The 13738-nt window shown below is 47.0% G+C and overlaps 1 protein-coding gene across 1 annotated transcript in view; it reads right to left on the bottom strand.

Moving 5' to 3' along the window:
• The window catches only part of FSTL1 (follistatin like 1), a 43172-nt gene extending 39204 nt beyond the window's left edge, over positions 1-3968 (bottom strand). The window contains exons 1-2 of the mRNA XM_048941650.1: positions 3842-3968; positions 3681-3740 (exon numbers count right to left, since the gene is read on the bottom strand). Coding sequence (XP_048797607.1) covers positions 3681-3740; positions 3842-3844 — 63 coding nt within the window. The 5' untranslated portion in view covers positions 3845-3968. The remainder of the gene's footprint in view (positions 1-3680; positions 3741-3841) is intronic.
• Positions 3969-13738: the final 9770 nt, after the last annotated feature.

Raw genomic sequence — 13738 nt, 5'->3', positions numbered from 1 at the left:
TGAGGCATCTGGCCAGGGAGTTCAACACGAGGTGTCCTAAATGAACTATGTGCTTTATCTGCCAGCACCCAAGCTCTCAAATCATCCACAGCACACCCAGTAAAAACCTTAGAAGCACCCTTTCTTTCCACTGCCCTGGACAAAACTATCGCAGAGGCTGTACCAATAAATTCCAGAGGGAAACAGACATTTCTTAAAACAATAGCTTGAGGTCCAAATTACAGCTTTGTCCTAGAGCTATGCAAGTACACCAGGATCTCGGCTGTAATTCATTAAGCGTAATTTATTAAGACAGCAGTTTTTTCGTTTCCATCAGTGCAAGAACGTGGGAAAAGCATAATGAAAGCAAGCTGTTGGTGCTGGCCAGGCCCTGCAAGCAGCCCAATGGGAGGAAGCACACCCAGCTTTATGGAGACCAGCTGAACAACCAGCCCCATATCTGCAGGGCACAGAGGCTCTGTGCTGGAAGAGTGACACAGGACCCTGGAAGGAGGGGAGTGTGGTTGTCGTTATGTACAGGAGTCAAGCTGGATGAAGAGGAAGAGCTCAGGTGAGTTACACAAACAGAACTTGGCTGGAAACTTGGTCTTTTCTGCCCTCCAACACCTCTTTTCAGCTTTTCGTGTGGAAAGATTATACAGAGGGAAAAGGAGGTGGGGTGAAAAAATTAATCCCAGGGTTACAACAGATGTGCAGTGTTTGCAGCGCGCACTATTAGAAAAGGTTATAAATCTGGTCCCAAATGCTTGTCATCACTGTGCTGCCTGGGGGTTGTAACCCCTCAGATCTGTCAGTAGATCTTCTCGTGACAAGAGATCCTCTAGACCGCCTCCTCCAGTCATTTCTGGCCAAAGTGAGCTAAATCAACTCACACTGTTTACAGAATGCCTTCCAAAGGCAGTCTCATTTGGCCAGAAATGGGTTAAGGATAGGTCAGGGGAGTAGCTACAGGTCTTAGGTATTAATCTGAATGAATAGCAAACAGGCAAACGTCCACCCACAGCTTGCATCAATATACCCGTACTGGCATAAATCTCATCATTAACATTTAAAATTCACGCTGAAAAGCAAGTATCCTGATGGGACGTATGATGACACCGGTGTAAGCATGGTGTTCCCACACACCAACCTACAGACCTCCCGGGCCCAGTTCAACAGTGAGCAGACTCCTTTCCAGCACTAACTTGGTAACTGCTCCAGCAGGAGACGCCTGATCGATTGCGTTACAGCCCTACCGATTCACCTGCAATGCATTCATCAGACATTCTGAGCCTCTCCCTTTTCCTCTGTTGTGATGGATGATTCCCTCAGATCACTGTCTGCTCACTAAAGATCCAGCTGAGAACACAACTGCCTCACATCCACAGGACCCCACTGATACCAGCAAATGGCCTCCTCTGACAGTCTGACCCAGGAAGAGAGACACACAACACACTGCTTGGGGCTGGTGGCTGGCCTCTGGCCGAGGCACACAGTTCACCATCTATTGCTCTTGTGACTATTACTGAACTGGGCCAAGAAAAGCTCCCACATTTTGGCATGTCTCAGATTTTCCAGTCTGCACAAAGTCATGCCAAGAACATCGACTGAAGCAATTTCTTTCTTTCTTTCAAGACTTGAATTATGCACCTAACATTGTAGAAATGAGCCCTGGAACAAAAGCCAGTAATATTCAGATATGGTTTTGCCTACAAATGGATTAGAAGCTCAAGGCTCAGCGTTAATATTCTGAACGTACTGAAAGGCGTTAAGTGCAGATTGCAGCAGGAACAGAAGAAATAGAGCCATCACTTCCAAAATCTAGGAGAGGGGAAACACCACATGAATCTTGCTAAATGCCAGGGACACAGGGGTGAAATCAAGAACATCTAGAGGGGGCTAACAGCCAAAGGTGCCTCTCAATGCAGCCCACCTTGAAGCACAACCCGCTTTCCTCAGACAACAAGAAGGTCCCAATATCCCAGGTGGTAGTTCCTGCAAGTTAGCTGGTGCTCACCACCCAGCAGCAAGGGAATCCTAACAGAAAAGTTGTTTGAGGCATCGGTTCTCCCCTCTAAAGTTATACTGAACTTGAGCCAAAACATTCACGGCTTTGACACACGGATCATCATCTCTGAGAGCAGCCAAGTCACTTTTTCTCTCAGAGAGTGGTCAGGCACTGCAATGGCTGCCCAGGGAGGTGGTGGAGTCACTGTCTCTGGCAGTGTTCAAGAGGCGTCTGGATGAGGAGCTATGAGATATGGGTTAGTGGCTTGTGGTAGCAAGGGTAATGGGAGAACAGCTGGATTAGATGATCTTGTAGATCTTTTCCAGCCTTGTGATTCTATGATTAATGTATCAGCTCAGGCACCAACCAGCCTTTACAACCAAGTTTTGAGCACAGCAGCTCACATTTGTCTTACTCTCGGTTTGTAAATGAGGACACTGACGGTTTGGAAATGTTAGCATGATTATACTTGGGCCACCTTCTAGATTCTCAGAACTGGAGTATAGTAGATGAAAAATAGCTAAAATTTCAACTGAGTCAACACAACTGGTGAAATCAGAAACTAGAGGCCAGACACATCCTTGCCACGTTTCTGCAAATCACTGACTGCAACACACTTCACTCAGAGCCCTGTCACTGCTCCACAGCTGTAGACGTCCCTGTTCATTGCAGAAGAGTTGGACTAGACTCCCTTTAAGGATCTCCTCCAACTCAAATGATTCTGTGACCTTATGGAAGCACTACTGACACTTCCTTTCTTCAGAGGTTTCACTACACTGACCACAACCAGTTAAGGCTTGTTTATGGCTTTATTCTGGCTTTTTCAGGACAGCACACACAAACACCGACTACGTTAGTATGCCATGCCTACAGCAGAAAGTCCCTTACAATGTGACAAGGTACGTACAGCCAAAACACCGGCCCACCCTACCGCTTGGTCCCTCAGTTTCCTCGAGGGCTGCAATGGGAGTCGAACGGGGCCAGCGCTCGTGGGGACTTCAATGGGCGCTCCCCATCCCTGCCACAAGGCGGGCAGAGCGGCACGGGGCTGGGAGGCAGAGAAAGGCAACTCTCTGTAGGAAACCAGAAGTGTTTATACATTTTTGCGCGGAGCCAAGCTGCGATGCTGGAGGGCGGGGCCGGCCATCTGGGAGAAATATGTAGGGAGAAAAAATGCGCGCGGGAAGCCGCCCCAGTCCGTCCCCCCCGCCGGGACCGCTTCGCCGAGCAGAGCACGCCCGGCCGCCCCCCCAGCCCAGCTTGTGTTCATTTGCTCCAAATCACTTCCACATTTCCCTGCCACAATTATCGAATATTTTGTTCCTGACCTCACTTTTACGGAGCCTGCAGCGCCGGGAATTCAGGCACCGTTTATTTTCTGTCAACAGACCTTTGGGTTTACGAGTTTGGGGGCTAATGGCTTTCGCTGCCTGAAAAAGGTCATTGCAGTAAGCGAGGGGAAGGGGAAAAAAAAAAGAAAAAAAAAAAAGAAAAAAAAAAAAAAGAAGGAAGAAAGAAAGAAAGAAAGAGAAAGAAGGAAAGGGAGACGGAGCGGCAGGGGGCTCCCAGCCGCGCCCGGCGCTCTCAGCCCGCAGCCCCCGTCCCGCCGGCCGTCCCCTCCTCCGGCCTCGACCCCGCCGCCATCCGGCCCGGGAGAGGCCCGACGGAGCCCCCCGCCCCGGCCCCCGCCTACCTCCGCTCGCAGCCGGGCGACGGCCAGCAGGGCACAGAGCAGCGGGAGAGTTTTCCAGATCTGCAAGAGAGGAGCGGGGAGGGCTGGCGGTGAGCGCGGGTCGGGAGGGGACACCGCCGCCACCGCCAAACTTCCCGCCGGCTGGCCGGGCGGCCCCTCACCATGCTGCGGGCTGGCGGCACCGGCGGGGCACGAGGAGTCGCGGAGGCGCCTTCTCCGGCTCGCTCAGCAAGGGAAGGGGAAGTCTCCCCCTCGCCCCGACCCGCCAGCCCGCGGCTCCACCCCCGGCCCGACCCCCGCCCCTACCCCCGCCCCGGGCCCGGCCCCTCCTCGGCCCGCCCGCTGCCACCGCGCCGCGGGGCGGGGCGGGATGGCGGCCCCCTGGAGGGGGGAGTGGGCTTCGTCCCGAAGCGGAGTGCCTGGTCCGACGTCGGGCGGGCCGGAGTGTAGCTGTAGGCTGTTACGCAGGGACGCGGGGAGGTCTACAGTCGTTATGAGAGTCCGTGTCCATACAGCGTTAGCGGAGGGAACAGCGGTCTGCCAGCGCCATGGGCTGGGCTGTCCCACCTGGAAAGGCTGGCAGTGGTCCTCTGCATGTAAATACCTGTGATCCTCTTAGTATCTTTAGCTTGAAGTTCCCAGCCCAGGGGCAGGACCTGGCGGCACGGACTGGCTGTCCAATGGAGAAGAGCCTGGTGCAGAAACGAATCATAGAATCACTCAGGTTGGAAAAGGCCTTAAACATCATTGAGTCCAATGAGTTCATTAGTTCAAACCAAAAATCTAATCCTTAATGTCCAAGGAGCATTTGATATATGAACACTCATTTAACCCCTAAACAGGCCAGTCTCGGGAAATAAAGAAGACGGGCTGTTGGAGTCTGTTAACATTTAGCACAAAAACAAGGCTTTTAGAAAAAAATAAACTTCAGAATGTGTGACTTTCACATCTTATCTGTTCAAAGTGGGCAAACAGGCCAAATCACTTCTGCTGTTCTTACTGCAGGGCATTTGATCATCTACAGTATATGCTATGCAAAATGTTTATGCAGAATAATGCCTAGGGATGTGGTGGGGTCACTGTCTCTGGAAGTATTCCAGAACTGGAGATGTGACACTGAGGGATGTGGTTAGCGGGCATGGTGGGGATGATTTGGGCTTGGACTTGGTGATCTTAGAGGTCTTTTCCAACTTTAATGATCCTATGATTCTAAAACACAGAAATATCTGCTGTTACAGCAAGTGACATCAGTTGTCAAGGGCTGTTCCCTGGGTTTTGAGGTTGGTTGTAACCGAAAGCTGTGCCCTGAGTGCAAGTATGTGCTGTGGAGGATGCTGGTAGGAGGTGCTGGTATGTGCTCCCAGGACCAGAGATAATCCCAGTGCCCTGCTGGAAGGGACAAGCTCTAGAAAAGAGTTATCCTGGATGGGGCTAGCTCTGTGCTCTCTCGCTGTGCTCACTCAAGCCTGGTGGTCTTGCTCTGTTTTGATTTTAGGAGTACGCTTTCATAAAGCATCCCCCCCAGCATGTTCTGATTTTGTCTGAGGGTGGTACTGACCTGTAAATCCAGCCTAAGAGATGTTAACTATTCCACTGCTGATGCTGAGCAGCGTGGTTCTCAGTGTCTTTTTTTTTTATACTCACCTTTGTTTTGGAATCAGTTGATTCCCTGAATAGGCAGATACATCTGAATTCAGTCATTCTCACAAGTAGCATTAGATCAGGCTTACCCACATATCTGATAAACTGTTTGCTTTTGTTCCAACAAACTTGCTTTTAACATTTTTAAATGTAAACTGCAAAGGAATAATGTGTACTAGCTAAGCAATAAGAATTCTGTCAGGAATCACTGCTCTTTCATGATGGAACCCCAAGAAGGGGTTTGAACCAGAAGCACTAGAATAAGGGGTTAGCAAATGCATTCACAGTTCTGGTTTTGAACTGTGGTCGTACTGAAGATGGTGATTCATCATTGCTGGCTATACAACTAAAGTTGTACTATAAAACTCTTCCAGCGAAAAGCTCTTCTATAAGGTTGAATGATGTTTGCCTGAGACTTTGAAGGTTGCAGTGCTCTGGTGGACCAAAAAAAATGGGAACCATTGCTCCATGGAAAAGATATTATTCTATTACGTACATTAATATTTTCATTCCTGCTGACACTCAGTTCCCAGTTACCACCACTTCTATACCAAACATTTTGTTTTACGTACAGGATTGCAAATTTTGGGATACAAACATGTATGCCAAGTGGCTGTGTGACCAAAATAAGGTAACAAGCTGTTGCTTCAGTAGAGCAAATGAATCGTGGACTGATGCTAGTATACATGGGTGGATACATTCTTTGTCATTTATTAAACCAAAGCTTTCTGCATTCTTGGGGCATTGTAAATATCACTCCTTTGGGCTCTCCGGTGCCTAATAAGGATTACTCAAAAGCTGCAGCCTCTCCCTCATTACAGCATGTGCACACATATACACCCAGTGTGACCGTATAAGCCTCGTTTCCTAAGGAAACCCAAGCTAAACTTGTGCCAATAAATTACTTCTGAAGCTCTCGCCCATACCATGATATCACCCTCTCCACATTACTTCATTGCTACCCACCACCCACATCACTCACGTCTCCTTTCTCCACTGCTGTACCAGACACACAGCCATTCACAGAGGCTCTAAGGGATAAATGTCCTTGCAGTGCTGAGCTCAAGTCAATGAGCACCATGCCTGCAGTGTGTTTAGATGGCCATTCAAGTCACTGAGTGGTACATAAGTGAAAAAGCAGCTTCTTACCCTTAATGTTGGGAAGAGGCAGTGGAGGAAGCCCATTATCACAGGTTCACCACAGTACCGAGACAGTGAGTAAGACTCTCAAACTGCAATAAGATGAAATGGGATAAACTTCCAGCACATGGAACACGTGGGTGAACTACATCAGATTTAATGCTTCTTTGACTCAAAGAGACTAGCTCAGGGAGCTACTTTGCTAACCAAAATAAAACAGAGAGGTAACTGTGGTTAACTGTGATGTGAGGATACTGTGATGTGAGGATACATGACACAAATTATTTAAGCACCTTTTTTTTTTTTTTTTTACAATGATGTTATTTCTTATGTCTGTTTCACTTTCCTGTAATTTGGTGACCTTCCAGGCTGCATTTTGTTAAATACAGTTCTTACATTTGTTTTGTTTTGTTTTGTTTCCCTTCTCTTCTTTGCTCTTGTAATTGTCTTTCTCACTGTGGTTCCTCCATTCTTTGCTCCTGCCTCAGCTGCAGCGTTTCTACTTACTATGATTGCTTAAAGCTCTGTTTCTTTGCAGACCTGATGCAGCTCAGTGCTGTAGTTTTTTCCTCTCTCCCTCAGCAGATGGTCCGCATTTTGGAGGTGTTACTGGGGACACTGCCAACCGAAGGGCACACAAGTCTGGCACTAGCTGACCAAGTGACTTGTATAAAATGCATTCACTAATGGCTAATGCATTTGATGGGCTTTTGGATATTTCATTGTCTAGAGCAGTAAAATGCCTAAATGCCATTGACAACCTGGCCCTTAGACTTTACCCTTGATATCCCTTATTTAAGGAAAAATTCTTAGGTTTTCTAACCTAAAAGAGGCATAATTTTCTCACATTTTTCACCCAGGACTTAGCAACCAGGTAAGCCACTCCCAGTATCCAAAGCATGGAAGCATACCCGTGTCCAGCCCATGTAAACACAGCCACTTAGCGTTTGCCACTGCTCCAGACCACAGCTTGGTCAACTATGACTTGCCATTCTTAGCATCTTCTGGATTTGAATTACACTCAGATCCAAGCTGTAGAGCAAGAAAGTATCAAAGAATCATATGAAGATCATGCAGCTTCAACTCCCTTGCTATAGGCAGGGACACCTCCCACTAGACCAGGTTGCTCAAAAGCCCCATCCAGCCTGGACTTGAATGCCTCCAGGAAGGGGGCATCCACAACCTCCCTGGGCAACCTGTTCCAGTGTCTCACCACGCTCACCATAACACACCATCATTTAGTGAAATGCTCCTGCTTTTGACTCTACAGTTGTTGAAGAAAGCTGCAGAAATGCCTGGAGCTACTGGAACAGGGTGAAAGGACTTTCTGACCTTCTGACACAGACGGCTTGCCTGTATCAGTGACCCTCCTAGGACCACAGTAGCCCCCCAGGAAGTATCAGGTAGGTCACCATGGTCAGTTAAGAAACATAACAAGAACAAATACGAAGTCTTGCACCTGGGAAGACAGAAACAACACAAGGTAGAGAATGCCTACCTGTGTGTGAGGAATCTTTCCTCAAAAGGAGATTCTTCTACTTCAGTGGACAGTTGCTGGCAAAATAGGTCTTGAGAATGGCATCAAGATAAGATAAGTCATCTGTTGTGCAGGCTACGTCACAAACCAGCATACAGATACGTACTGCCATGGAGAAACACTTGAAGATGGAGTCCTGACTCATCTCCATACCTACAAATGTTGCGTGCATTTCACAGCACATGCTGTTAAATACCACATTATTCTCCATAAGTGAGGAAACAATCATCACTTCCTTCTACTTCTTCCCCGTTATCTTCCTCACTTTGAAGACATGCTTATAGAGAAATTCCTAAGGTCACTTCTGGAAGGGGATATGGTCAAACCCAGGACTTTTCTACAACAGCATGAAATTTCAGCAGCTTTATCTTTCCTGTATCAATGAACTATGTCACGTACTAGGCTGCCATTTTCCATGCGATAAGCCCAGGCACACCATTCCCAGCAAGCTACTGCTATGCAGCAAGCAGTTGTTTACCACTGGCAAATCCTGCTTCACACCATTAAGAGCACTTTCACCATTAGCTCAAACAGCAGTGTGTTTGTGCTCATAAGTGTAGCAGGAAATCAACCCAGGGATGTCTTGAGCTCAGATGCGCATTCTGATCTATCGATTAGAATGTAATGTGCAATGAAACACAGGTCTTCCATGAGCCACGCTCACTTCTCTCACCTACAAAACGCTGTTCTCACACAGGGGCAAGCTTAACATTTGACAGAGAGATCCTGATGAATTCTCCAGAGAGGTACTAATACCTGCGTCCCACTGTACAGAAGCAGGCTCCAACCAAAGATCATCACTGATGGCTTGGCTGTGGAACTTGCAGCTCTGGCCTACCAAATACCAAGCCAAGAGCCAGAAGGCCTTTCAAGGGTATGTGTTGACTAACCCTCTTCCCATATTTTGCAGCCATGACTTTCTCCCCTCCCCGAGCATTTAAAACCCCCTCCAGCTCTGCTTCCAACTAAAGCTGAAGAGTTGTTTCATTGCTGAGCAGAGGAGGTACTGTGGAAGAGCCTTTGGACAATGCTTCTTCAGAAAGCAGTCTGCTGGGGAGGACAGTTTGCTCAGGGATATCAGATAAGGATGCTGGTAATTAAGGTGTGCCAGATGTCCCATAGCTGAGGTATCAGAGTGTCTGTGTTAATATGATCTCTACGTAGCATACTGGAGTATGTGGAGACAGGTCCCAGGCAGGGAGAGTATGGAAGCAAAGTTAATGAGCCCATTGAGATCTGGGATGACCTTGTGTGGAGGTAGTTGTATGTCTCAGCACCATGCAATCCAGCTGTGACAAATGGGAGCTCAGAGACCTGTGGGGTGAACCTCTGCGCAGCAGCTCTGGCTGGGGATGTCTCCTAACTTCAAGGTATCCCCAGCTCATTCAAAAAATAGCTTTAGCATGTCCTGGCTTTCAACACCGTTACAGAACTGTCAGAGAATCTCAAACTCCCTGTAGCCAACTGCTCCTTACCCTTACACTATGCTTGTACAAAAACATCTTCTAGACCGCTTGCAGGTCAGGTCTATGGCCCATAGGACAGCTGTTCCAAGGTTCTCCCACCCACACTCTGAGTAACGGTGCTATTTGTCATCTTCAAGCATGGGCAACCTGCTAGCACAGAACATGCTCAAACACGTTTAGCTATTTGTCCCATACCTCAGCAGACCTTGAGATGATTGCTAGAAGATGTTTTAGGAATTTCACTGCATGGGATGTATTCGGGTCGTGTGAGTTGTGCCTGGGTCAGTTGGGGCTGGGTGTGGAACAGCAGTTCTGTGAGTCACTATGCATCTGTGAGATTGGGAGGTGAGGTCTACACAGTCTTAATGAACTACGGACAGTTGAAGTATTCAGGACACAGATTTGGGGTGGCTGTTCTGGTTGTCCACGAAAAAGCTTGAGAGTTGGCAGGGTGAGTCTGGGCATCTGATCTAGAACACAAACATTACCTCAGGACTCTTATAAAATGAGAAACTGTTCTGTTAAGCCAGAAGAATGTGCAATGTGTTAGTAAATACAGCTCACCCTAGAGACCAGCTCTTGTCATTGCTTAGCAATGTTATGAAATCATACATTCCCCTCCCAGCACTGGGCTAAGCAGTGGAAACCAGAGGGTTTTAACTTTCCCCCACACAGAGGCCCAATGCTATCATTCCAGTCCAAGCTATCATTCCCCAGGAGATGATAAGCACCCTCTGCTTTACCACAGAAGTGGCAAATGTAGTTGCTGAGCTCTTGCAAGTCAGGCTATTGCATTATGTTTTAAGAACAGACAAAATGCTTGACTTCAGACATCTGCATTCGAACATGTTGGCCTTAAATTGCTGCAGCCAGGTTGTCCCTGTGGGTCAGGATTTATGCCAGACCTTTTACGTGCAAGAACAGGATAAATAGCTGTACACAAAGCTGTAAAGAAAGCTAATCCAAAAGAAAAGGTCATTGATTTCAATCTGCGTGAGAAAAAGCTTTTGGACTGGAAATGTTAGTGACAAAAGACAAAATGGATAATTTGTTGTTATTGCAAGCTGGACAACTTATCCCAGGAGAGTAGAAACTGGAAGACTGGGACGGAGAGCTCTGATGTTGTGCTACCTTCTCAGGGCCACTGCAGTGCGGCAGAGAGACTGCTGAACTGTTTGATGACATGGCAGAGGGGAAGGCAGATTCCTTTCTGGCAGCACAACAGGCTGTGATAGATGAACAAAAGGAAAGGACAAAAGGTCTGTAAGAGGGCTTGGGAAGGGGGACAGGCAGGTTCCAGCTGAAAGGCACAGATTCACAAGGGCTTGCTCAAGACAGAACACCTGCCTTAACAGTTTTGGCTCCTGTTGGTACCTCTCTTGGTTGCATGTCCCAGCTGAGGAGGAAACAGTCATTTGTCTCAACAGGTAGGTGACATATGCTAGGCAGGATGGAGCCGTGCTTTATCAGCTCTGTCCCCATGCATATCTGTACATGGGATATGCTAGATCTGGTGAGAATCTCTGGGGCCAGTGTATTAAGAGGCCTTTCACACTGCCCTGCTCCTCATGAAACCCAAATCTGTCAAAGGCGTGGCTGAGTTTGTGCTGCCCCTGGAAATGACAAATTAACATTAGCTGTGAATCTAAATTCCTTTCAGCCATTTATGGCCTTATCTGAGCCATAGTCCCTGGAAAAGCTGGTCCTGTTTGTCAGTGAGACATTCCAGAGAAAACATCATGTGTTCGTTTCACAAAGTGAAACAAGAGCTTTGTTCTGCATGCTTCCCCCCCCCCTCCCCTTTTCTGAATGAGGCAGTTTTGTCCAGGGATTACAAGCCAATGTTCCAATCCTTCGCAGACGTTTCCCATTATCAACGCTGCCTCTTGTCCTCCAAACCATTTTCCACAAGACTTCTGTAACTTAGGCTGGGAAACAAAGCCAGGAGCTTTGAAGAAAGGACCCTATTCCAGCCTGCTGACAACACTGAAAAATGCTGCAGGGTGTAGCTGGGACCACCCAGACTGAAGCACCCTCAGCAGGGGACCAGCTGAAAAAGATGCTAGTGGTGTGAGGAGGCTCACTAAATGCTGTACAGCCATTTAAACAGCTTGGTAAATTAGCTTTGATGAGGTATAATTGCATTGTGCAGAACTAGTTAAAGACTGCTGCTAGACAACTGCAACTGATTATTAACCCTGCAGCATGCAGCAGAAAAGCTCCTTGTGTTGCATCCCTGAGACCTCCTCACAACCAGTGAGACCCCAATATCTGGGAGGCCAAATTACCGCAGCTGTGGAAAGCTACTGAAGTGGGTTGGAGGAAGGTAAGGAAAAAGTGGGGCTTTTTCTTTGCACTGTTTTTCTCCCCCTCAAAGCATCATCCTCTTCTCAGAGGAGCTGGACCACGTACTTACTGCACAAACGCAAACAAGTCCCTTCCAAACAGAAACCACCAAATGGCACAGCATCAGGCTCTGTTCCACGGATCCCCCTCCCACTGAGCTCAACTACAGCCGGGTTCATTAGGCTGGATGGGCCCCAGCAGCCTCCTCAGTGTTGCCATGTTTGCACACTCCTTCGGGGTATTCAGAGATACTTTTCTGAAAATTTACAGAGAGATGCAGTAATTTAATCAAAGGTGAGACGCCTCGAATTAATTTCCCGACCTCAGTACAGATCCTGGTGCACATTCTGTTCTTTTAAGCCAGACACTAGTGAACTGAAATACAGCTGTCAGCCGTTCTGAGAAACTTCCTGAAGCTGGATAGATCTTGAGTTTAGATAGCCTGAATCAATCCCTAAGACATTGGTACTATGGTCTACAGAACACTGAGAATTAGCTTGAATTTAGGCTATGACTCCAAATTAGGAGTTATGGTCATCATAATATTTCGTGTTCAGTACTTAGCATAAACTCTCTACAACTCTAACGCTGACTGAAAATGCATAAATAACACATTCTTTCTTTCCTACAATTTTTTCCACTTTCATTTCTTTCATGATTGTGAATAAATATGCATTTGACTGCACAGAGACACCTCCTTCTTCTGTTCCCCTGTTCTGATCAGCACAAGGTTCTCTAAAGGCCTCTTCTCTTTATTTTTGAGCGCAGACACAGTAAAAGAAGGAAAACCTGGCAATTTTAGCATAGACTAATGGTGTACTGTTTCACCCAGTTGATTTACTCTCCCCTCTGGGGCTCCTATCTGTTCTTCCTTTTCTTGTAAACATTATACTGCAATGGTAAACAAAATTAAAAACAACTTAGTTACATCGTTCAGTCAGAGCAAAGATCAGGCAATTTCCCTAAAGCCATGGTGATTTTTCTGTGGCTGCCAAGATACGCTGCCCAAGTGAAATCTGTTCTGAACAGATGAGACACTCTGCTAAGGAAGCAATGGATTAGTTGTCAGCTCACACATGTTAAAGTAGAGATACCGGATGCCCAGGGAGAGATACCAGCTTTTGCAACCAAGAAAAAAGAAAAGGGGACATGGAAAAAGCAAAGAAACACTGATGTTTGAAGAAACATGACAGAACTGAAGCAGATAAACTGGGAAAATTCAGATCTGGAGGGATGCATCAGAGAGCGCTAAGACTGAATGGGTGATAAAAGCCATGGAAAGAAAATAATTTTAAAAACGTTATCTGCCCTTCAGTGGGAAGGTGATACCTAGTCATGTAAGAGAGTAATTAATATAGGAGTGTTTCCTTGGTGTAAGTTACACATGACTGCCTGCATGGCATGATTTTCTTCTCAAAAATTGGTGTTTGCATTTCAATGTCTTTTAATCACTGCTCCTGGTAGAAAAAATTAGGGTTGAGGTCATAGTATCCTTTCGAGTTGTGGAGTGAATATCCAGAAGATCTTTACAAAGCCATCTGCAGAGCAACTTCTACAGTAGCTGTGGACCAGGAATTGCCTCTCTCTTGGGAAGACACTTCTGGTAACACATTTCTTAGGCAGCTTATAGGGAGCCAGAATTGCTTTTGCTTCTGGACAGAGGCGCAACTTCTCTGGATCTCAGAGATGCTGGACTGTGCAGACAGCAAGACAGCAGAGGGCACACTGCAGTCAGTCACTGCAGGTACAGGATATCAGAACAGTCTGAGAAAAGATCACACAAAAAGCATACACAGATGTCTTCTGAGGTGCTGTTCAATGAGAAGATCAATGTCCTGATGGTTTGAAGCATTTCAACTTGGCAACATTCTCACCTGTCCTTTCTGAGTTTTTCAGAACACAGTAAAAAACATTAAAACAACAGCAAC

The sequence above is a fragment of the Lagopus muta genome, chromosome 1, assembly GCF_023343835.1.
Source record: "Lagopus muta isolate bLagMut1 chromosome 1, bLagMut1 primary, whole genome shotgun sequence".
Classification (NCBI taxonomy): domain Eukaryota; kingdom Metazoa; phylum Chordata; class Aves; order Galliformes; family Phasianidae; genus Lagopus; species Lagopus muta.
The sequence above is the reverse complement of the archived record's forward strand: the minus strand, read 5'-3'. Positions and strand labels throughout refer to the sequence as shown.